Genomic DNA, 22815 nt, shown 5'->3' with positions numbered 1-22815 from the left:
CCCGAAGTAGGGCATTGTGGGCTCCCTCTCGCCTCGGATCGCCGTCGACTACAAATTAAGAGCGCCCGTGACCGGCCAGAATGAGCTTGAGAAATATACCCGTGGGAGCAACTCGCCGTGCGTAGAGTCGGTCCCCGGAGTGAAACAACAACAACAACAACAACCACAACAACCACACACACAAAACACGCAACTCGCCTCCTCGCACCCCACACACGGTACGGAGTGTGCCCACCCACCCACCCCTCCCACGCTCGCGCGCATGGGTTTCGCGCTGTGAGCGCACTCCGGTTACGCGCCACCGCCTCCGCACTCGATTCGCCGAGGTCGATCTTGATTTGGCCGAGGTCGATCTTGATTTGGCCGAGGTCGATCTTGATTTGGCCGAGGTCAATATTGATTTGACCGAGGTCAATCTTGATTTGGCCGAGGTCAATCTTGATTTGGCCGAGGTCAATCTTGATTTAATCAAGGTCAATATTGATTTGACCGAGGTCAATATTGATTTGACCGAGGTCAATCTTGATTTGACCGAGGTCAATCTTGATTTGGCCGAGGTCAATCTTTATTTCATCAAGGTCAATATTGATTTGACCGAGGTCAATCTTGATTTGACCGAGGTCAATCTTGATTTGACCGAGGTCAATTGCCCGCGGAACGTTGTTGGACCAAGGCTGCTGGGGAGGGGATTGCCGGTTCCGACCACACAGGGAACAACGTTGGCCCAAGAGTTTCTTAGCAACCGTTAACCACGTAGTCTTTCACGACCAATGTTATCCATAATAGTAAGGTGTTTTTTTTTGGGGGGGGGGGGGGTGGAGGGGATTAGATCGCGTGGATGTCAATGCGTCGTTAAACGCGCCGCCACCCGACGCGGCCAATTAGTGAGGTTTGTCAAACTGCTGCTGCTTCTCGGAGCCAAAGGGTTCAACCGCGACTGAAATTGAACTGGATTCCACCATCGGTTCCGTGACCTTTTGAGTCCATTCCGAAAATAATTAACAAGGAAAAAATCCACCGTATTGTTCAATAACACTGCCTAAAAAAATCTAACGTAAATAAACTTCGTTTTTTGTTTTGCCAACACGTCATTGACGAGTGTGGTGAGGTTTTTTTTTGCCAAAATCGCCCGATGGTGCTGGATGTAATTACCAGCGAAACGTCACTGTACTCAGATTGTAAATGTTGTGGATTTACTCTCCAACACACCAGTGCGCTGAAGTAGTAACTAACAGAGGTGTGGACTCGAGTCATGTGACTTGGACTCGAGTCAGACTCGAGTCATGAATTTGATGACTTGCGACTCGACTTGGACTTGCATAACAATGACTTTGTCCCACCTATGAGATGTGGACTCGAGTCATGTGACTTGGACTCGAGTCAGACTCGAGTCATGAATTTGATGACTTGCGACTCGACTTGGACTTGCATAACAATGACTTTGTCCCACCTCTGGTAACTAATTGGCACGTTCTGTTTACGTGACAAACCTTACTAATTGGCTGTGTCGGGTGGTGGCGGGTTTAACGACACATTTATATTTACACGATCTAACCCCAAAAAAATTACCTATATTATGAATGCACGTTTACACTGGAGGCCCAGCAAAACATGGAATGCTGCTGGGGCCAATGTTGGGGTAACAGTTCCAGCTAACGTTAACCCAACGTTGCAGGCAGTGCAATTGCACAGCCCCACGTACTGGTTAAGAGGCTCAGCGACCCCCCCCCCCCCAACCACGAAGAGGTATAGAATTGGACGTGGAGGTATAAGAGTGGCATAGTTCCAGTGTTTTTCAATTCCATTTATTTGGTATAACCCTGTGAGCCATTCGGCTCTTGAATCGGGTGCAACCGCAACAAACAAAAAACAAAAACATTAAACAAAAACATGAACAAGAAAACATCTTAAAGTGACTATGTGACTATTTGCAAACAGAAAATCCAGGAAAAGACAGCAAAATATTCCACAAAAAGCACCGTACACCAACGTTGTGTGCAAAAATCCCAGTGGGATGCAAGTCAAACAACAACAACAACTACAAGACAACTTAGATTAAGGCCATCAGTCTAACTCCGTACTACAACAAACAAACATGGCCAAACCAAAAAACTTTTCGAAATCACCAAAATTAAGCCATAAAAGCAATGTAACAATGTGTAACAGTGATCATAGCTGTCAATCCACACGGTTTACTCGTATTCTTGTACAGGGAAATTAGGTCCATACGGCGTACAGCCGTTTCAATACGGGATTTTTTTAGATTTTTGACTATTTGTTTGTGTTTCTCCCTTGTGATGGGACTTTGTAGGATGAACGTTGAGATGTATAAAGGGCACGGCGTGACCAATAAGGTCTGAATTGTTCTTTGGTTTTATTTCCGGTTAAGTCACGTCTAAAAATAAAATAATAAATTAAAATAACATATTACGACGTTTCGATTGCAACACAAGCAATCATCATCAGGTATAAAAGAAATAGCAACAAAAATCTAACTAGAAAACTATAGACAGACATACAAGCAGACAGACATCACAACGGCACACAGAGAGAGGACACAAATCGGCACAAAGAGAGGGGTCGTTTCTGTGATGGTCCCTTAAATATAGAGAGGGGGGGCGGGGACGGAGAGAGGGAGGGGGCAGAGAGAATTAGCATATCAATGAGTGTACGGCAACGTACTGCTGTTGCAAGTAAGATGACAATGTGGAACGGGCACGCAAAATTGAAAACGGTCACGCAAAATTGAAAATTAGGAGACAGGCACACGAAAATTAAATAACCTAGCAAAATATCGAAATGTGATGTAATACAACACAGAGAGTCGGTTAACACACAATTAACGCATAGCCTGGTTGATTACGTGTTTCAAAATTTGCTAAGTTAGAATTTTAAGTGTGAAAATTCCAAAGAAAGGACACAGGCAGAGAGAACAAATAGTCAGAAAGAAAAAGGATAAGCTTAAAACTTCCCCGTAGAAGTGGTTCAATCTTAATTTAGGAGCTTTCGTGACTGCAGGAATTATTCTTTGGTTTTTTTCGGTTAAGTCACGTCTAAAAATAAAATAATAAATTAATTTATTATTTTATAAAATAATAAATTCTCTCCGTCCCCGCCCCCCCCTCTCTATATTTAAGGGACCGTCACAGAAACGACCCCTCTCTTTGTGCCGATTTGTGTCCTCTCTCTGTGTGCCGTTGTGATGTCTGTCTGCTTGTATGTCTGTCTATAGTTTTCTAGTTAGATTTTTGTTGCTATTTCTTTTATACCTGATGATGATTGCTTGTGTTGCAATCGCAACGTCGTAATATGTTATTTTAATTTATTTTAATTTATTATTTTATTTTTAGACGTGACTTAACCGAAAAAAAACAAAGAATAATTCCTGCAGTCACGAAAGCTCCTAAATTAAGATAGGTCTGAATTGGTCTGTAATAAGCTAGGGGCACTGAGAAGGGGTTGACAGGCATGTAGTGGATGCATTCTATTCGTTGCAATGCGGCTACTAGTTGACATCTCGCTACCGAGGGCAGCCTCGGCACGATGTGTACCCAGATACCAGATATCTATCTCTGCCGGAGGTCAGTCTAACACGGCTCGGGGCCTAGTGAGTCTTCTTTAACAGATCTCTGTGAGAGTGAATGAAAGTGATAACAACAACAGCAGATTGACATGTAATTCCAATGACTTTGACTTTGTCCCGAATGAAACAATCCCTGCTTGTTGAATGCCCAGGGCGGAGTGGAGGGGGTGAGCTGAACGAGCCACGCGCATTCCAAGCTATGGAACGCTTCGCCACTTGAAATCAGGGCAATCAAAGTCGGTAGATAGATTCAAGACTGATCTTGATTTTAAACTTTCGTCGTGATTTATTTTATTTTATACCTACGTGACTTTACCCAAAGAACCAAAGAGTAAAGATTCAAGTCTGCTTTGAACCCCCCATCTCTTGAAAGCGGTCTTCCCTATTTAGTTCGGTCGGTTGCCCCTGGGTTCTGTTTGTGTTTCCTGCTTTTCACGCGTTGCGCAGTTTGGGATCGTAGGATGGAATGCGCAATTATCCATTTGAATTATTGTTATTATCCCAGCTTCGCGTTTCTCGTTCTCCGTCAATCGCCGTTGCGGTGGTCGCATTCATTCACTCGCCGCTGTCAATGTGGCGGCTTTCTCTCTTTCGCTCGCCTGGCGCGGACAAATATTTATTGCACATCCATCGCCGGCGCCCCATTGGCAGAGACAAAGCGACCGGGCCAGGCGTTGACGCCTCTGATTCAACAACGCGAGACGGCAACCTCCCGCACCCCACCTCCCCCCTCCACCAAGCCATAGAGATTTGAAGCTGTCGTGACTGCAAGGATTCATACTCTTTGGGTTTTTTCGGTGAAGTCACGTAGGTAAAAAATAAAATTAATGAAAATAACTAAATAAAATCACGACACTATGAGACCTCCTTTACCAGTGGCAAAATATAGTAGTAGGTTTTTACCCTTTAAACTGGTACAAAACTGACACCTTTATACAAGGCCTCATGTTTGCAATAACCGCAACACAAGCAGTCAAAATGCAAACAAAAAGAAACAACTCTGATAATGGTAATGACTTAAAGAACAGTGCATATCATTACCATTATCGGAGTTGTTTCTTTTTGTTAACATTTTGACTACTTGTGTTGCGGTTATTGCAAGCATGATGCCTTGTATAAAGGTGTCAGTTTTGTACCAGTTTAAAGGGTAAAAACCTACTACTAAAATCACGACGTTTCGGGCGCAACACAAGCGTCCGTCATCAGGTGGGGACAACCACAGCGAGAGAACGATCGCTGGTGTTTTCATTTATTTTAATTTATTATTTACCTACGTGACTTTACCGAAAAAAACAAAAAGTATGAAGCCATAGAGAGCCCAGACCTCGCCAGCCCACACACCACCACGGTCCGTCCACGGTTCGCCCCGTGTTTGCCGATCTCTTCTGTTCGTAATGCAAGCGAAGTCGTCGGTGATTTGTTTGGCTTCAGCGCGTTCCTGTAACGCGCTCCACATACATTGGTCGCCCAGAACAAACTATAACCGAGTATTACGACCCAATGCACGGATTCACAAATACGAAGAAGGATTCTAGATTTTAAGCTTTCGTGACTTGCAAGGATTCATACTTCTTAGGTTTTTCGGTTAAGTCACGTAGGTAAAAAAGAAAATAATTGAAAAAAATAATAGAAATAAAATAAGAAATTTTATTTCTATTATTTTTACGAAAAAGGAGACATCGCGGCCACGATTATACCACTACTCCGCTAACTCCTGACGCGGTTGTCTGTGCTTGGCCAACTGAACGTGAAGTTGTAGCCGTTGATCTGCAGCTGAACCAGCAGCCGCACCGAAAGTAAAAGAGCTGATGTTGATTCCTAGCTGCGGCTGACATCAATGGGCGAGTGATGATTTAGAGGGATTCAGTACCTCCCCTGATCACATCCGCACCTAAACGAGTACCTGGTGCGGTGTGTAAACATGAGCAGTGGGGAGACATCTGCTGCTGCTGCTGTGCTCGGAACACCACCCCAGCGAACATTCAGCATGGCCCCAGCGTTGGATGACGTTTAGTCAACGTTAGCCCAACGTTGTACGTTTCTTGGGACAGCCTCGTGTACCGCGCCGGCCTTCATAGGTGCTCGATAACTGCCCTTGCCCTGGCAATCTATGAAGGCTATACGGGGGATCTTACTTTGTATTTGTGTTCCGATGTCTCCATCAGCATCAAATGCATCAAATACACAAGACGTTAACATGACGATCATTTTAGATTGGTAATCATTGAATGCCGCTCATTTATGCAGGAAAGCCACCCCTGAGTCTGCCAAAAGGTTACACTTAGAATGTTTGCGCGGAATGTATGCAAAAAAACCATGTAATTAAACCAAAACTCGAAAGTGAGTCACGAAACAGGGGGAGACGCATGCTTGGAATTCGACTGAAAGACGGAGGGAGACCGCGCGGATTGGGGCAACGATGAGAAAAGTGAGTGGACTTCATTTCGCAGGAACCGGTCAAGAATGACAACGGCGGCAGACTGCCGATGTCGTTAAGGAGCATCAGCCACCACGCGGGCAACATCACAGCGACTTTTGTCGAGCCATCGAACACAGAATGGCCACTGCGTCGCGCGCTTCTGCGGCCGTCTGGAACGCTCTTCCTTCCGACATTAGGAAACCACTTTATCTATCCACTTTAAAATCACGTAGATTGAAAACGCATTTCTTTAAGAGTGTTTTTTGTGTTTGTTTGTTTTGTCCTTCCCCCGCACCTCCGATTAGCACGGTTGGCTACGTACGGTGCGAAAGAAGTTCAACGTACGTACAGCCACAGTGGTGGTGAACTGGAAGCCACTGGAGCTATGCAAGTTTAAATTTTGATTGAAAACTCATTTCTTTACAACTGCTCTTTGTCTTCAGCTTTTCGCCCTTGCCCTCACCTCTGATTATCACGATTGGCTACGTACGGTGCGAAAGAAGTTCAACGTACATGTATACATACAGCAACCAAGGGATCGGAATGCGTACAGGGTTAACGTCCAACGAAGACATCAAATCATCTCGTGTGCTGGCGTTGAATCGTTCCGACAACGCGAGAAGTTGACGTCGGCCTGGGCAGAACCTTTCATCCAGCAGTGGATTGACCATGACTAACGGCGATGTTATTTCTTTTCTTTTTCTAAGCGGCCACTCGATACGCCCGTTCCCACGTCAACCCGGCCACGTTGCTATGACGGGACCAAGTACGCCCTTCACACCGCACACGCGCGCGCGCGCGATTAGCATGCTCGTCGCGTGTTTGTGTTCTTTGCTAACCCCACGTTGTTGTTGACTACAGTTGCCCCGGGGCTGTCTGGGCAACCGAGGCTTGAGTTGGGGGTGGGTGGTGGGAGTCGGAGGGTGGAGATGAGTGGGGGTTGGGGGTTAAGGAAGAGGTGGGAGCCATGGGGAGGTGGATGTGAGTGAGGTCTGTTGAGGATCAGTGGTTCCAGACACGGCCTGTCGCCTTTTGTGTTCTTCTTTGAATTAATCGAAGGTGACGGCAAACCATGTCAGGGAATTGCATCGTCGCCATCACCGTTGTTGGCTATGAGCCACGGTCTATCTACTGCTGGATGAATGCCCCCCCCCCCGCCCCCCCAGTAACTTAGGTCTCCCTGGTTCCCAGCGCTAACCGCTGCACCACAGCTCCTCGCACGCACACAGACAAAGATTCCCGTATAGTATTAACAGACTTTTGGGACAAGTACTGTGAGCGAACACCTATGCAGGCGGCACGGTACACGGGAGGGTGGGTGGGTGACTGATGTGTTACCAACTGTGACAGGTACCCATTTGAGGCTGAGTCGACCTAGGGGAGGCTCAAGACCTGTTCATAAAATCGTCACTGGCATTTTCCGTGAGCGGGAATCGAACTCGTCTCGCCGGGTTCGCTACACCACCAAAGACAAATATCCCCCGCGTAGCCTCAACATACTTTAGGGGCAAGTTCTGTTAGCGAGCCCCCTATGAAGGCCGGCACGGCACGGCACACAAAGGGTTAGGTACTCTTAGTTCTTTCGGAAAAAGTCACGTAGGTAAAAAATGAAATTAAAATTAATAAAAATAAAACAATAAATTCACGACGTTTCGGAGGCAACACAAGTCTCCGTCATCAGGTGGGACCGTCACAGCCAGATTAGCTGCATCAAGGAACGTCGTGATTTTATTGTTTTATTTTTATTAATTTTTGTTTCATTTTTCACCTACGTGACTTTACCGAAAGAACTAAGAGTATGAATCCTTGCAATCACGAAAGCTTCAAATATAGAAAGGGTTAGGTGGCCAGCACCACACTCGGCTGCCTTTGTCTCCCCAGTGTCGATGTTTACACACCCTCACCAGGTACTCATTTGAGGCTGAGTCGACCTAGGGGAGGCCCATGACCGGTTCACATAATCGTCACAGGTGTCGTCCGTGAGCGGGACATCGAACTCGGGTCTCCAGATTGGCAGCGCAGCGCGCTTACCGCCACGCCACCAAAGATAAAGATCCCCCGTGTAGCCTTTCAACAGCCCTGTTGGGGACAGGTTCTGTGAGTGAGCTGCACCTCCGCACTCTCTTCCCCCCCCCACGTGGCCACGACCCAACGCCCGTGGAACCGCTTCTGTGTCTCACCCTGGGGACTCGACGTTCCCACGGGCAACCTGCCCCCCCCCCCCGTGCCATCTCACGTTACCCGCACAAGCGATGCCGGCTATTCCAACCAGGGGCCTGGGGGTGGTGGTGGGGGGAGGGCACCGGGACACACGGGGGAAGCGTCGTTCAGAGTTGACAACCTCTCAGGGCCACGCTCCGTGGAGCGTTGGGCCGTGGCATCTCTGTTAAACCGGCAGAGGGGACATTCCACGTTGCTGTGACGAGGACAAGATTTGGTCGTAATCATTGAAACACAACGGCGGACGTTACTGACCTCGAATAATTGTCAAAGCCGTGTTAACGCTGCGGGAACATGGAGGGATAATGACTTTGTGCTCAAGTTGCTCATCGTGATGATAGTTGGGTGACTTCAGCCGCTGATGCTGCCGCTCATAATGATGAGTCCACGCACTGCGGGAGAAAAGTGTCCCCCAGTCTCAGAACTCTGTTTACACGCTTACATTTAACTCACTCTGTCTGTTGTTGTTGTTGTTGTTATCGTTGTTGTTGTCGTTGTTGTATCCTCAAATCTTGTAATTCAATTTTAACCCACTTCCCAATGTGGTATCGACTGCAAACTTGGTATACTTATGTCACACTGATGACAATACTATAATTCTAGATTTGAAGCTTTCGTGACTGCAAGGGTTCATACTCTTAGGTTTTTTTCGTGACTTTACCGAAAAATCCTAAGAGTATGACAATACTATATTTTATCATAAAAAATAACAAAATAAACATTATTTTTTATATGTCATGTTTCGGCTTGGGTCTAATTGTCCACGCTCAACTGACGTTGGCTGTAATTGGCCACGGCCCCTTACGTTGTGGCAAGCTTCTGGGCCACTTCCTGGAGTCGTGGAGTTCTTCCATTACTCGTACATTTCATAAAAGCGTGTTTATAAAAACGTTTTTTTATATTACGTATTGCTCAGGATAGTCCTGTCGCGTTGAGATGTTTGCTCGATGCTTTCAATGTGTGTCAGGCTCCATCGTGTAGGTGCTTTTGGTTATAACGCGTAAATATATAAATGTGTCGTTAAACCCGCCACCACCCGACACAACCAATTAGTAAGGTTTGCGTGTGTCAGGCTTCGTTTGAGCGGAAACCAGAGACTCCGAGTAAAGCCACTAACGCAGACGAGGGGGTAACACTCCGTATGCATGTACGTATGTTGAACTTCGTTTGCGCCGTGCTAATCGGGGCACGGACGTCTCGTTACCATTGGTCGTCGTCCCACAACTGCAATGACTGGCTAGCCCTGGTGATTACCCATCCAAGCACGAACCAGGCTCAAGCTTGCTTAGAGCCCCCAAGATATGATGAGATCGTGTGAATGTATGCTGCTACGGTTGCAGGCAAATGGTTATTAAAACGATGATGACCTGGGACTGGGTCGATACCGAATAGTTTTTTTAAACTCTTATCACCACCAACTGGGTTTAGGTCTTCTCTTCACACGAGTCGCCGACCTCTGGGTGCCAGGCCGATGCCCGTCTGGGTGACCTGCCCTGCCCTCCTCCACCACCACCCCGCTCACCACGTGTCCCACCCATCACAACCTCCTCTTCCTCGTCACAACTACAACACATCCACGCCACGTGCTATTCCGAACCCTGAAATCGCTTGCCCTCCCCTCCTACACCCTGCAAAACGTGTCCCATATTCAGGCCACCTTGCACCCCAGTGGGCATGAGAGTTTCAAAACATCTCTTGTGATCCGCTAATCCACGTGCAAAGGCTTCAGTGATATAAAAAAATATATATTTTGCAGCTCGCTAAACTTCTAATCATAGCTCTCTCCGGTGGACTTTAGTATTGCGCCGCGAATTATTTGGCACGACGTACCGACGTTTCGCTCCGCGTACCTGCAGCTTCTTCGCAAAGCCGAATTCATTTCCTGAAAGAAAAAAAACCCAACGTCCCCACGCCCCACCACCCACAAGAAGCTGCCCAGCGTCGTCCATAGGGCCCAGTTAACACGCGGCCGCGACCCGAAATCGACGTGCAGCGCTAATACAACGCAACGAAGAAAGCCCGCGGCGTAGCGGCAGATTGAAATTCGAACGGTGTCCTGGAAGGAGTTATGTATATTTTAAAAAAATCCGTAACAAAAACCCGGGATAGAATTAAAGAACGAGCGCAGAGTGACGGGAATGAGAAACCGTGTCCCGTAGACCGTGGCAGAGTTTACAATTCCGCAGGAATTCACACGTCCGCTGCAAGTTGTCTTAGCGCGCGTCCTTAAGTAACGTTTTCCACGGCAACGGAGCCGTTAAGGGCCCTCCGCTGCTAATGAGCCGCCCACCCTTCGGCTTGCGCCCCCACTAAACTTTTTTTGCGGGAGCGAGAGGTATTTCGCCGTGAGGACGCGCAGGCTGCGGCTTGCACAGGATGAGGAGGTCTGTGTGCGGTCGGTTTTTTCTTCTGCTCTCAGCAAAGATGGGTCACGGCTTCTCGCTCGCTCTCTCTCTCTCTGCGGCGTACTCCGAGCACCGAGCGCGCCCACAGAGTCAATAAACCTTCGTGGAAGTCAGCGCAGCCGGCGGTGACTTTCATGGGCACGAGCCACGTTGTTTGTTTTTTTTGGTGTTCAAACGAGAGCCCTGCCCCCCCCTCGGTCTACCTACTCACAGCGTGTCCTCAAAATACCGGGCAGAGTTCAGCGGTGGCCGAATAGAGGCATCCCACTGGGATTTTTGCACACAGCGTTGGTGTACGGTGTTTTGTCTGCAATATTTTGCTGTCTTTTCTTGAATTTTCTGTTTGCACTCAGTTACATAGTCACTTTAAGATGTTTTTTGTTCGTGTTTTTGTTTTTTGTTTGTTGCGGTTGCACCCGATTCAAGAGCCGAATGGCTCACAGGGCTACACCTAATAAATTAACTTGAACTTGAGGCATCGGACCTTGCAGAAAATGGGTTCCAGAATCCGAATTTTCATTTAATCTGGAGGAATCCGATGAGCTATAAAGATATTTTTTCCACAGATGTCCAGTATCCACAGATGTCCAGCCATCTAACCTTCTCCGGCCTGTTTTCGTCCGCCCGTGTCCGACGTTTCGCTCCACGCTCTAGGAGCCTCCCGCAAGAACCGCATTGGTTTTCGCCGCACGTCGGGTAATCGTGGCGAACGACGCGAGACACGATCCGAAAACTCGACGAAGAGAACGGGACAGCACACAGGAGGGGCAAAAGATTGTCCACATTGGGAGGGGGTGGAACTTGTACTCGCCCACCCACCAGGCGACTACACCACCGAGTTCCCATCCTCCTGCGCTACATGAATCATCAGTAAAGGCTGTGATGCCTCCTGCACGCGTTTTGCCGCGCCTGACGCAGGCACGGTAGCAACAGCAGTCGCAGAAGCAGTAGCAGCAGCTGCAATGGCAGCATCATCATTAAAAGTAGCAGCAGCAGTAGCAGAAGCAGCCGCAACAGTAGCAGCAGTTGCAATGGCAGCATCATCATTAAAAGTAGCAGCAGCAGTAGCAGAAGCAGCCGCAACAGTAGCAGCAGTTGCAATGGCAGCATCATCATTAAAAGTAGCAGCAGCAGTAGCAGAAGCAGCCGCAACAGTAGCAGCAGTTGCAATGGCAGCATCATCATTAAAAGTAGCAGCAGCAGTAGCAGAAGCAGCCGCAACAGTAGCAGCAGTTGCAATGGCAGCATCATCATTAAAAGTAGCAGCAGCAGTAGCAGAAGCAGCCGCAACAGTAGCAGCAGTTGCAATGGCAGCATCATCATTAAAAGTAGCAGCAGCAGTAGCAGAAGCAGCCGCAACAGTAGCAGCAGTTGCAATGGCAGCATCATCATTAAAAGTAGCAGCAGCAGTAGCAGAAGCAGCCGCAACAGTAGCAGCAGTTGCAATGGCAGCATCATCATTAAAAGTAGCAGCAGCAGTAGCAGAAGCAGCCGCAACAGTAGCAGCAGTTGCAATGGCAGCATCATCATTAAAAGTAGCAGCAGCAGTAGCAGAAGCAGCCGCAACAGTAGCAGCAGTTGCAATGGCAGCATCATCATTAAAAGTAGCAGCAGCAGTAGCAGAAGCAGCCGCAACAGTAGCAGCAGTTGCAATGGCAGCATCATCATTAAAAGTAGCAGCAGCAGTAGCAGAAGCAGCCGCAACAGTAGCAGCAGTTGCAATGGCAGCATCATCATTAAAAGTAGCAGCAGCAGTAGCAGAAGCAGCCGCAACAGTAGCAGCAGTTGCAATGGCAGCATCATCATTAAAAGTAGCAGCAGCAGTAGCAGAAGCAGCCGCAACAGTAGCAGCAGTTGCAATGGCAGCATCATCATTAAAAGTAGCAGCAGCAGTAGCAGAAGCAGCCGCAACAGTAGCAGCAGTTGCAATGGCAGCATCATCATTAAAAGTAGCAGCAGCAGTAGCAGAAGCAGCCGCAACAGTAGCAGCAGTTGCAATGGCAGCATCATCATTAAAAGTAGCAGCAGCAGTAGCAGAAGCAGCCGCAACAGTAGCAGCAGTTGCAATGGCAGCATCATCATTAAAAGTAGCAGCAGCAGTAGCAGAAGCAGCCGCAACAGTAGCAGCAGTTGCAATGGCAGCATCATCATTAAAAGTAGCAGCAGCAGTAGCAGAAGCAGCCGCAACAGTAGCAGCAGTTGCAATGGCAGCATCATCATTAAAAGTAGCAGCAGCAGTAGCAGAAGCAGCCGCAACAGTAGCAGCAGTTGCAATGGCAGCATCATCATTAAAAGTAGCAGCAGCAGTAGCAGAAGCAGCCGCAACAGTAGCAGCAGTTGCAATGGCAGCATCATCATTAAAAGTAGCAGCAGCAGTAGCAGAAGCAGCCGCAACAGTAGCAGCAGTTGCAATGGCAGCATCATCATTAAAAGTAGCAGCAGCAGTAGCAGAAGCAGCCGCAACAGTAGCAGCAGTTGCAATGGCAGCATCATCATTAAAAGTAGCAGCAGCAGTAGCAGAAGCAGCCGCAACAGTAGCAGCAGTTGCAATGGCAGCATCATCATTAAAAGTAGCAGCAGCAGTAGCAGAAGCAGCCGCAACAGTAGCAGCAGTTGCAATGGCAGCATCATCATTAAAAGTAGCAGCAGCAGTAGCAGAAGCAGCCGCAACAGTAGCAGCAGTTGCAATGGCAGCATCATCATTAAAAGTAGCAGCAGCAGTAGCAGAAGCAGCCGCAACAGTAGCAGCAGTTGCAATGGCAGCATCATCATTAAAAGTAGCAGCAGCAGTAGCAGAAGCAGCCGCAACAGTAGCAGCAGTTGCAATGGCAGCATCATCATTAAAAGTAGCAGCAGCAGTAGCAGAAGCAGCCGCAACAGTAGCAGCAGTTGCAATGGCAGCATCATCATTAAAAGTAGCAGCAGCAGTAGCAGAAGCAGCCGCAACAGTAGCAGCAGTTGCAATGGCAGCATCATCATTAAAAGTAGCAGCAGCAGTAGCAGAAGCAGCCGCAACAGTAGCAGCAGTTGCAATGGCAGCATCATCATTAAAAGTAGCAGCAGCAGTAGCAGAAGCAGCCGCAACAGTAGCAGCAGTTGCAATGGCAGCATCATCATTAACAGTAGCAGCAACAACAGCAGCAACAGTAGTAGCTGCAACAGCATCTGTAGCAACAAAAGTAGATGTAACAGCAACAGCAGCAGTAGCAACAGAAGTGGATGTAACAACAACAACAGCAGCAGCAGCAACAGCAGCAGCAGCAACAGCAGCGGCACAACAGCAGCAGCAAACACAGCGGTGGCAGCAACGTCATCACGCGCAGCTACTAAAGCAGCAGCAGCAGCCGCAGCAGTCGCATTGATGGGAACAAACAGCAGCTGATGCAATTCAGATTTGAAGCTTTCGTGACTGCAGGAATCCATAATAAAATTACGTTTTAGTGTATTGCTTCATACTCGTTGGTTCTTTCGGTAAAGTCGCGTAGGTAGAACCTACCTACGATCTAGAACCTACCTACGATCTACCTACGTGACTTTACCGAAAGAACCAAAGAGTGTGAGGCAATACACTAAAACTTAATTTTATTTTACCAGGTAGAGGCCCACTGAGCTGTATAGCTATTTTTTTTTGTCAGAAACGACTTGCGCACGAACGAAGTGGCTTATCGTGTGGAAATTTATAGCAGCCAAATACTCTAAACGCACGATTCTAAATAAGGAGGTGGAAAAAACGGAGGACCCGAAGAAAAATCCAGGCGACCACGGGGAGAGAGACACGCAAACTACAAATAAACAGCAGGTGTCAGGATCGGGATCGAACCCACGACCTCCTGCACACCAGGCGAGGTAGTTAACATCTCATAGCCACAGTGATGATGATGAGAGACACGCAAACTCCAAATATACAGCAGCAGGCGTCAGGGTCGGGATCGAACCCACGACCTCCTGCACACCAGGCGAGGTAGTTAACATCTCGCTGCCACGGTGAATCATTCATACCACCTGTAGATTTGTTGTAACCAGGCGAGGAATCGAGAGACCAGGATGAGTCTCAATTGCAGGAGCCACGTGGGGGTCACCAAAAAAATGCCAAAAGCAACCAACCAAACAAACAAAGTGTGGCAATGAAGCGAATAGAATCCAGCGCAATAAAACACACGCGGTGCCACAATATAACACATTGCGTAAAGGCAAAATCAATGTCAACATTGATTAGAATAATAAACGAACGGCGTGAACGGCGACAGAGGCAGCGTCGGTGATAGCGACAGTAAGCGAGTATCAACAGCACAACGATTGCATAATCATTCGCATCGATAGGCACAAGCATCATCAGCAGCAGCATCAGCAGCATCATCAGCAGCATCATCAGCAGCATCAGCAGCATCATCATCAGCAGCATCATCAGCATCATCATCAGCAGCATCATCATCAGCAGCATCATCATCAGCAGCAGCATCATCATCAGCAGCAGCATCATCATCAGCAGCATCATCAGCAATACTCACTCGGTTTTCATGAGCGCGGCTGCAACGTCTGCAGACATCACTGTGGCCCTGAGAGGTTGAGAGCTGCGGGGAACATTGAGATCTATGTCAGCCGTGGTGAAATCCATTCGTTCTCGTAGAGATCTGGAAGCTCAAGCGATGTGCATTCGCTGTAATTGAAATGTGTCAGGCATGGTGAAACACATTCCTTGCGGAGGGAGCTGGTAGGAACGTTCGGTTGCTCGCTCAATGGGCAGGGTCAACGGCGGCGTGGTGTATTCCGCAAATATGCCCGACTGTGAGGGCGGGCACAAGCCGGCGTGAGTAGGTGAAACGTTGAGTTTTATGAGGGCACCACGGGGTGACCAGCCCCTCCCCACCCAGCCCCACCTCTCCCATCCCCCACCCAGCCACTGCCATCTTCTGAGATCACGCATCCGCGCAAGTGCACACCTACAACACCTGGCAAGCCGCGGTGCAGGTCACCACATCTGAGCATCAACCAGGCTCCAGTTTTACTTCTATGCTGGCACGACTGTGCTCCCCCTGCTTTCACCAACCCGCACTGCCCAGCGAGGGGAAGTATGGTCACATAACCCCCACAACCTTTCAGTGGCTTGGGGGCGAATCCTCATCCAGAAAAAGTATTCTGGACCAGGCACTCCACATCTGAGAACCGAAGCCGCGTGTCCCCAATAATGTGCCCCGCAGTGCCTCCTTACTTTTGTACCCACACCAGAGGTCGCAAACGGGTTTTGATTCCTTACCCGTACCCGTACCCGGCCGCACCAGGGTCGCAAATGGGTACCCGTTCCATACCCGTACCCGTAACCTACCCAAAATGAGTGACAAACGGTTACTCACCAGTGACGCACGGCCTACCCGTACCCGTACCCGGCCGCACCAGGGTCGCAAACGGGTACCCGTACCCGTACCTGACCGGGTACGGGTAGCCGGGTATCGGGTAGGGTACGGGTATCGGGTACCCGGTTGCGACCTCTGACCCACACCAAAGGGTCTAGGCGAGAAAGAGCCCCTGTTGAGGGTACGTCTACTTGGTATGCACCCTGCCACGATGGTCATGCGTCCCGGGAAAGGTGGAAGTGCCCACGCTTTACCCCACCGCACGCGACCTGTTGATCGTCGACTGGCTGCGGTGAACCGATGTGTACTGTTGGGTGGCCAGAGGCGGTGTGGAGCGGGGTGGGGGGGTCTATTAATAAAGCCCGACGTTCCGTTCGTCCGTCAACTAAATTATAAGAGCCTTTCACAAGGACTGAGTCAAAAAGTAGTTTTTTTTAAATGGACCCCTGCTCCAGATGTGGATGTAAAAAGTTGATCCAACAGGACTCTATAGTAGTATCTACTGACTCTATAGTAGTATCTACTGACTCTATAGTAGTATCTACTGACTCTATAGTAGTATCTACTGACTCTATAGTAGTATCTACTGACTCTTCAGTAGTATCTACTGACTCTATAGTAGTATCTACTGACTCTATAGTAGTATCTACTGACTCTATAGTAGTATCTACTGACTCTATAGTAGTAGCTACTGACTCTATAGTAGTATCTACTGACTCTATAGTAGTGTCTACTGACTCTATAGTGGTAACTACTGACTCTATAGTAGTATCTACTGACTCTATAGTAGTATATATGACTCTTTAGTACTATCTACTGACTCTTTAGTACTATCTACTGACTCTGTAGTAGTATCTACTGACTCTATAGTAGTATCTACTGACTCTATAGTAGGATATATGACTCTTTAGTACTATCTACTGACTCTTTAGTACTATCTACTGACTCTATAGTAGTATCTACTGACTCTATAGTAGTATCTACTGACTCTATAGTAGTATCTACTGACTCTATAGTAGTATCTACTGACTCTATAGTAGTATATATGACTCTTTAGTACTATCTACTGACTCTTTAGTACTATCTACTGACTTTGTAGTAGTATCTACTGACTTTTTAGTACTATCTACTGACTCCATAGTAGTAGCTACTGACTCTATAGTAGTATCTGCCTCTATAGTAGTATCTACTGACTCTTTAGTAGTATCTACTGACTCTATAGTAGTATCTACTGACTCTATAGTAGTATCTACTGACTCTACAGTAGTATCTACTGACTCTTCAGTAGTATCTACTGACTCTCCAGTAGTATCTACTGACTCTACAGTAGTATCTGACTCTACAGTAGTATCTACTGACTCTATAGTAGTATCTACTGACTCTATAGTAGTATCTACTGACTCTATAGTGGTAACTACTTACTCTATAGTAGTATCTACTGACTCTGCAGTAGTATCTACTGACTCTATAGTGGTAACTACTGACTCTATAGTAGTATCTACTGACTCTACAGTAATATCTACTGACTCTACAGTAGTATCTACTGACTCTACAGTAGTATCTACTGACTCTGCAGTAGTATCTACTGACTCTATAGTGGTAACTACTGACTCTATAGTAGTATCTACTGACTCTACAGTAATATCTACTGACTCTATAGTAATATCTACTGACTCTACAGTAGTATGTACTGACTCTACAGTAGTATCTACTGACTCTTGTATATATGCCTGCACACATTGGAGGGGTGAAAGAGGTCATCATTGGTGGGTTTGGCAGACGAGGAGCGGAGCGCTGAGAAGCCCCGCGCACGAGCTACAATAAGGCGGCCTGGTTTAAGAAATTCGCCCAGTTGCGTTTTAGTTACCGCGCAGGGGCTAGAGATGGAATTGAAAACGACAACCCTTTGGCTCGCAAAAAGGCCATTGTGCTGTGACCATTCCACCACTTGCACGTGACGCGTGCACACACGCGCGTCACGTATTGTGCACGCGAAGTGCGTGCATCACGGTGGACAACAGCGAGTCACCAAATGTCTGCGAAGACAAATGTTGGTAGACGGAAGTGGGCTGTGCGTCGGCCGTGCGCGTTGTTTGGGTTTCGGCGATCCGCCTCCGTTGTTTTGCATCCTCGCACACGCAAGCACACACAAGCACAATGGCGATGGTTGCCCTTCGTGTCGTACGAGTGCCATCAATAGGGGGAGGGGGGGGGTTACCACCTGTCCTGGGTTTACCCGGGTAGTCTGGGAAGTGTCACCCCCTTTGTTCTGTAAATCGGTCCGGGGGTTTGATCCGTGTCAAAGTTGGCAACGCTCGCTGTTGGCAACTCAGAGATAAAGACAAAGATCCCCCCGTGTAGCCTTAACAGACTGTTGGGGCAAGCGCTGTTAGCGAGCACCTATGAAGGCCGGCAAGGCACACGAGGGGGTGGGTGGCCAACACCACGACCGGCCGCCTTTGTACCCCGAGTGGTGAAGTTTACACACCGCACCCAGGTACTCATTTGAGGCTGAGCCGACCTAGGGGAAGACCAGGACCGGTTCAGATAATAATCGTCACTGATGTTGGCCGTGAACGTGAATCGAACACGGGTCGCCGGGTTCGTAGCGCAGCGCGCTAACCGCTACACTACCCACACAAATGCACAAACACGCTTACACGCGCGCACATACCCAGTAAATATCCCAACGTTGAGCCAACGTTGAAATGCCAACGTTGCCCCAAGGTTCCACGTTTACTGGGTAATGCCCCCATGCATAACACGGCCATTCAAGCGCATGCCTAGGCGCACCCCCTGATTAGCTTTAGATCTCTTACGAGACCTGGCGCATTCCGTGAGATTTGGTTGTAGGTAAATTGTGGTGGCCTGTCAATGGTCATCAAATATGGAATGACAGGTGAGGAATGGGCTTTTTAATCTCTGTACGGGAACTCTTCTACTTACGAACAATCTACTTACGAACTTTCAGAGACACGAACAAACCTGATACGTATGTCCAGCCGCCTATTTGGACCGAGAGTCGTAATTTAAACCGCCGCGCAATAGATGGCGGTGGTGGCATCTACATCTACAGAACGTGAAGAACCAGGTGGCATCTACATCTACAGAACGTGAAGAATCAGGTGGCATCTACATCTACAGAGCGTGAAGAACCAGTGGCATCTACATCCGCAGAGCGTGAAGAACCAGTGGCATCTACATCTGCAGAACGTGAAGAACCAGTGGACATCTACATCTACAGGAGATTATACAACTTTAATGCGATTCCCCGTGTTTAGTGTCCACGCCGTACACCGTGTTTGCAATCGACAGGAGTAAAGTTGGACTTACGAACAAATCGACTTATGAACAGACCTGTGGAACCTAACTCGTTCGTAAGTAGAGGAGTCCTTGTAAACAACATTGAATCCCTCGCCGCGTAACTACCCTTCCAAATCCAAGTTTCCCAGGAGATGCAATCCTGTAGAGAATGGCACGAAACAATGTACATCGCGTGCAGCATTCGCCTTCTTCCGAAGATCATCGGCACGGCGTTGCCTGTCACACCAACAGCCACACAAATCCACGCGCGGCGCAATACACACAAGGCCACACGGACAACCCCCAACGAAAGTCAATCGAGGGCTGTTTGGGGCGCGTGTTGTTGGCAAGCGCCGATTGAGACCATAAAACTGAGGTCAAACGTGCGCGCATTTATGCATCCACTACACACCTACAAAACACACAGTGCTGTGTACAGGGCAAAGATCACCCGTCTAGCTTTGACAAATTTTGAGGGCAAGGGCTGTTAGCGAGTAGCACCTATAAAGGCCGACACGGCACATGAAAGGGGTTGGGTGGCCAGCACCACGCCCGGCCGCTTTTGTCTCCCGAGTGGCGATGTTTACTCATCGCATTAAGTACTAATTTGAGGCTGAGTCGACCTAGGGGAGGCCACTGATGGTGACTGTGAGCGGGAAATGAACTCGGGTCGTAGCGCAGCGTGCTATCCACTGCACCACCGCTCCCCATTACACACACGCAACCACACACAGCACACAACACATAAGCACACAACGCACATGCATACACAGAACGTAGACCTATATACTATACACATAGGCTACACGCACCAACACACACGCACAACACATACATAAACAGGGAATATACACACAACACGTACCCACGGCTCAAACACAAAACCCACTGCACAAACACAAAACACATACATTATACAATTCATACAACGCACATATGCATACAAATATACATGTTCATTCGTGCATACACAATACATACATTCACAAGACACACAGCACAAACAAAGACACACACACAAATACACACACACAAAGATACACACACAGGCTACTACATACACACAAATACGTCCGCATACCCATAGTGATTAAGGAGGTAAGTTGTTTGGCCAAAATGGGTACGAGGGGATTTGTTGGTAGTGCTCACAACCCGCTTAACGATACACATTTAGACTGCTGGGCCAAGTGCGGTTAGCGAGTGCCTATTAAGTTATTATGGCTATCAAACAGCGCACATTGAGGGCGGTGTAGCCAGCACAACGCCCGACCGCCTTTGTCTCCCCCAGTGCTGGTGTTCGCCGTCTCGTTTGTCAATCACAGCGCTCTAGTTTAAGGCTGAGTCTGGCTCACTGAGAACCCAGGACCCGCGTCAGATATCAGCCGCCACCACCGCCGCAATTGGCCGTAGCCGGGAATCGAACCTCGGTTTGCCGGGTTCGCAGACGCAGGACGCGAAAACCACCGCGTCTCCTCCGCTCCCGTTACCGATTGGAGGCGGAGGGGGGCCAAGTATCAAGAAAGGGGGGGGAGGGTGAGCATGAATGCTCCTACCCAAGAAATTTGGATGGGGGGGGGGCTCCGAAAACCCGCGCCCCCCCCCCCCCCCCCGTAAAAAAAACCCACGTGCGTGTAACTCACCTGTAAAGGAGAGATGTCGCGACGGGAGAAGCGTCACGAGCGGCCACAGGCGCCGCTCACCTTGGCCTCTGCCGGTTCGATCCGTGTCACGACTCCCCCCACCCTCCAAACCTCTCATTCTGCAGCCGCATTTAAGAGGGGGGCGAGGGGGCGGCGCGTTTGTGTGTGCGCGCCTAGGTCACCACGGGAACCCGTGCCCCATACAGCAGCGGTAGCAGCACACAAAGACAAAGGTACCCGTGTAGCCTCTACCAGACCGGTGGGCAGCCGGCACCACATCGGTGCTGAAGTTACCGACGCCGCACCGGGTACTCGTTTTAAGGCTGAGTCTACCTAGGACCGGTTCAGATAATCGTCACTAGTGTTGGCCGTGAGCGAGAATCGAGCTGGAGTCGCCCGATTCGTAGCGCAGCGCGCTAACCACTGCGCCACCGCTCCCCACCACTTTTAACTGCAGCGCACACGACGAGTCTCGTGCAGACACGGGGAGACAAGAGGGCACCACACTCGTTCATTTATCATACATCGTACCGGAAAGTTACTAGCGTTATTATTACCGTGCTGGTGATGTAATACTTAATAAATAATGAACGATTTAAGAAGAATCATGTTTTATTATTTTTATTGATTGAAGAATGACGATGATGATGGCCATGACAATAAACTCATGATCGCGATGATGGTTGAACATTTTTTGATTGTGATTATTTTCATCATCGTTTGAGATACTTTGAAGGTATTCATTCATCCAGCAATGGAAATACACTCACTGGTGATTGGGATGATGATGATCAAGGTAGTGTTGGGAAGTTTTTTATCCAGCAGTGGATCGGCAATGGATGATCATGGTTATATTTATCACCACCCGAATTCTTGAACATAAACACGATGACATATTGACGCCGCTGCACGGCTATGAACTCAAGGGAAGGTGGCGAGATGTTAACTACCTCGCCTGGTATACAGGAGGTCGTGGGTTCGATCCCGACCCTGACGAAGCCTGTATATTTGTAGTTTGCGTGTCTCTCTCTCCATGGTCGCGTGGATTTTCTCCGATTTCATCCGGGTTTTCTCTTCACATTTAGAATCAACATCACGCGTTTAGAGTATATGTCTGCTGGTAAACAGTATGGTACGCTTATGCACAGATTGTGAAGTGAAGAGACGATCACTCTGGAACTTTATCGCACACTGCTCAGTTTATACCGACAATAACCCGGTGTCAATTCCAGTGTTCTTACAACAGTTGTCTTCCTGTATAAACTGAGACGTGTGTGTGTGTATCTGTGAGTGACCTGCGTGTATGTGTATGGAAGAAGCTCGTGAAGAACGCTGCTGGTCAGTTGAAGGCAGTCGCCCTCCAACAACAACGGAGGGCAGAGGAGTGACGCTCACAGCAAGTTGGCACAGCTGGTGCACAGCTGGGGCACAGTTGGTGCATAGGCCAGTTATCTCAGTCAGCCAAGCCATGGCACCTGGGTCTGTCCCGTGACCTCCTCCTGTCAGCGAAGCCTTCGGCACTTCACGTGGCCTCAAAGTGCACCTGGCCTGGCACAGACGCCGTGAGGACGGCGGGTATTGTTATTGGTGTGAGTGTTTGCGTGAGTGGTTATGTCAGTGTGCGCGTATGTACGCGTGTTTGAGTGGAGGGGAGCGGTGGCGCAGCGGTTAGCGCGCTGCGATACGAACACGGCGACACGGGTTCGATTTCCCCGCTCACGGCCAACACCATTGACGATTATTTCAACCGGTCCTGTGCCTCCCCTCGGTCGACTCAACCTCAAATGAGTACCTGGTGCGGTGTGAGCAAACATCTGCACCCACCGTCCCGTGCCGTTCATATTAATGGGTGCTCGCTAACAGCACTTGCCCCAGCATTCTGTGCAGGCTATAC

The 22815-nt window shown here is 48.6% G+C and overlaps 1 protein-coding gene across 1 annotated transcript in view; it reads right to left on the bottom strand.

Moving 5' to 3' along the window:
- Positions 1 to 21022, bottom strand: part of LOC144732094 (protein TBATA-like) — a 31581-nt gene extending 10559 nt beyond the window's left edge. Inside the window, exons 1-2 of the mRNA XM_078613362.1 lie at positions 20922 to 21022; positions 15136 to 15198 (exon numbers count right to left, since the gene is read on the bottom strand). Of these exons, the coding sequence (XP_078469488.1) occupies positions 15136 to 15173 (38 nt within the window). The 5' untranslated portion in view covers positions 15174 to 15198; positions 20922 to 21022. The remainder of the gene's footprint in view (positions 1 to 15135; positions 15199 to 20921) is intronic.
- Positions 21023 to 22815: the final 1793 nt, after the last annotated feature.

This window comes from Lampetra planeri, chromosome 41 (assembly GCF_965212315.1).
Source record: "Lampetra planeri chromosome 41, kcLamPlan1.2.h2, whole genome shotgun sequence".
Lineage (NCBI taxonomy): Eukaryota > Metazoa > Chordata > Hyperoartia > Petromyzontiformes > Petromyzontidae > Lampetra > Lampetra planeri.
Note: the sequence above shows the minus strand (reverse complement) of the source record. Positions and strands in the feature narration are given on the sequence as shown.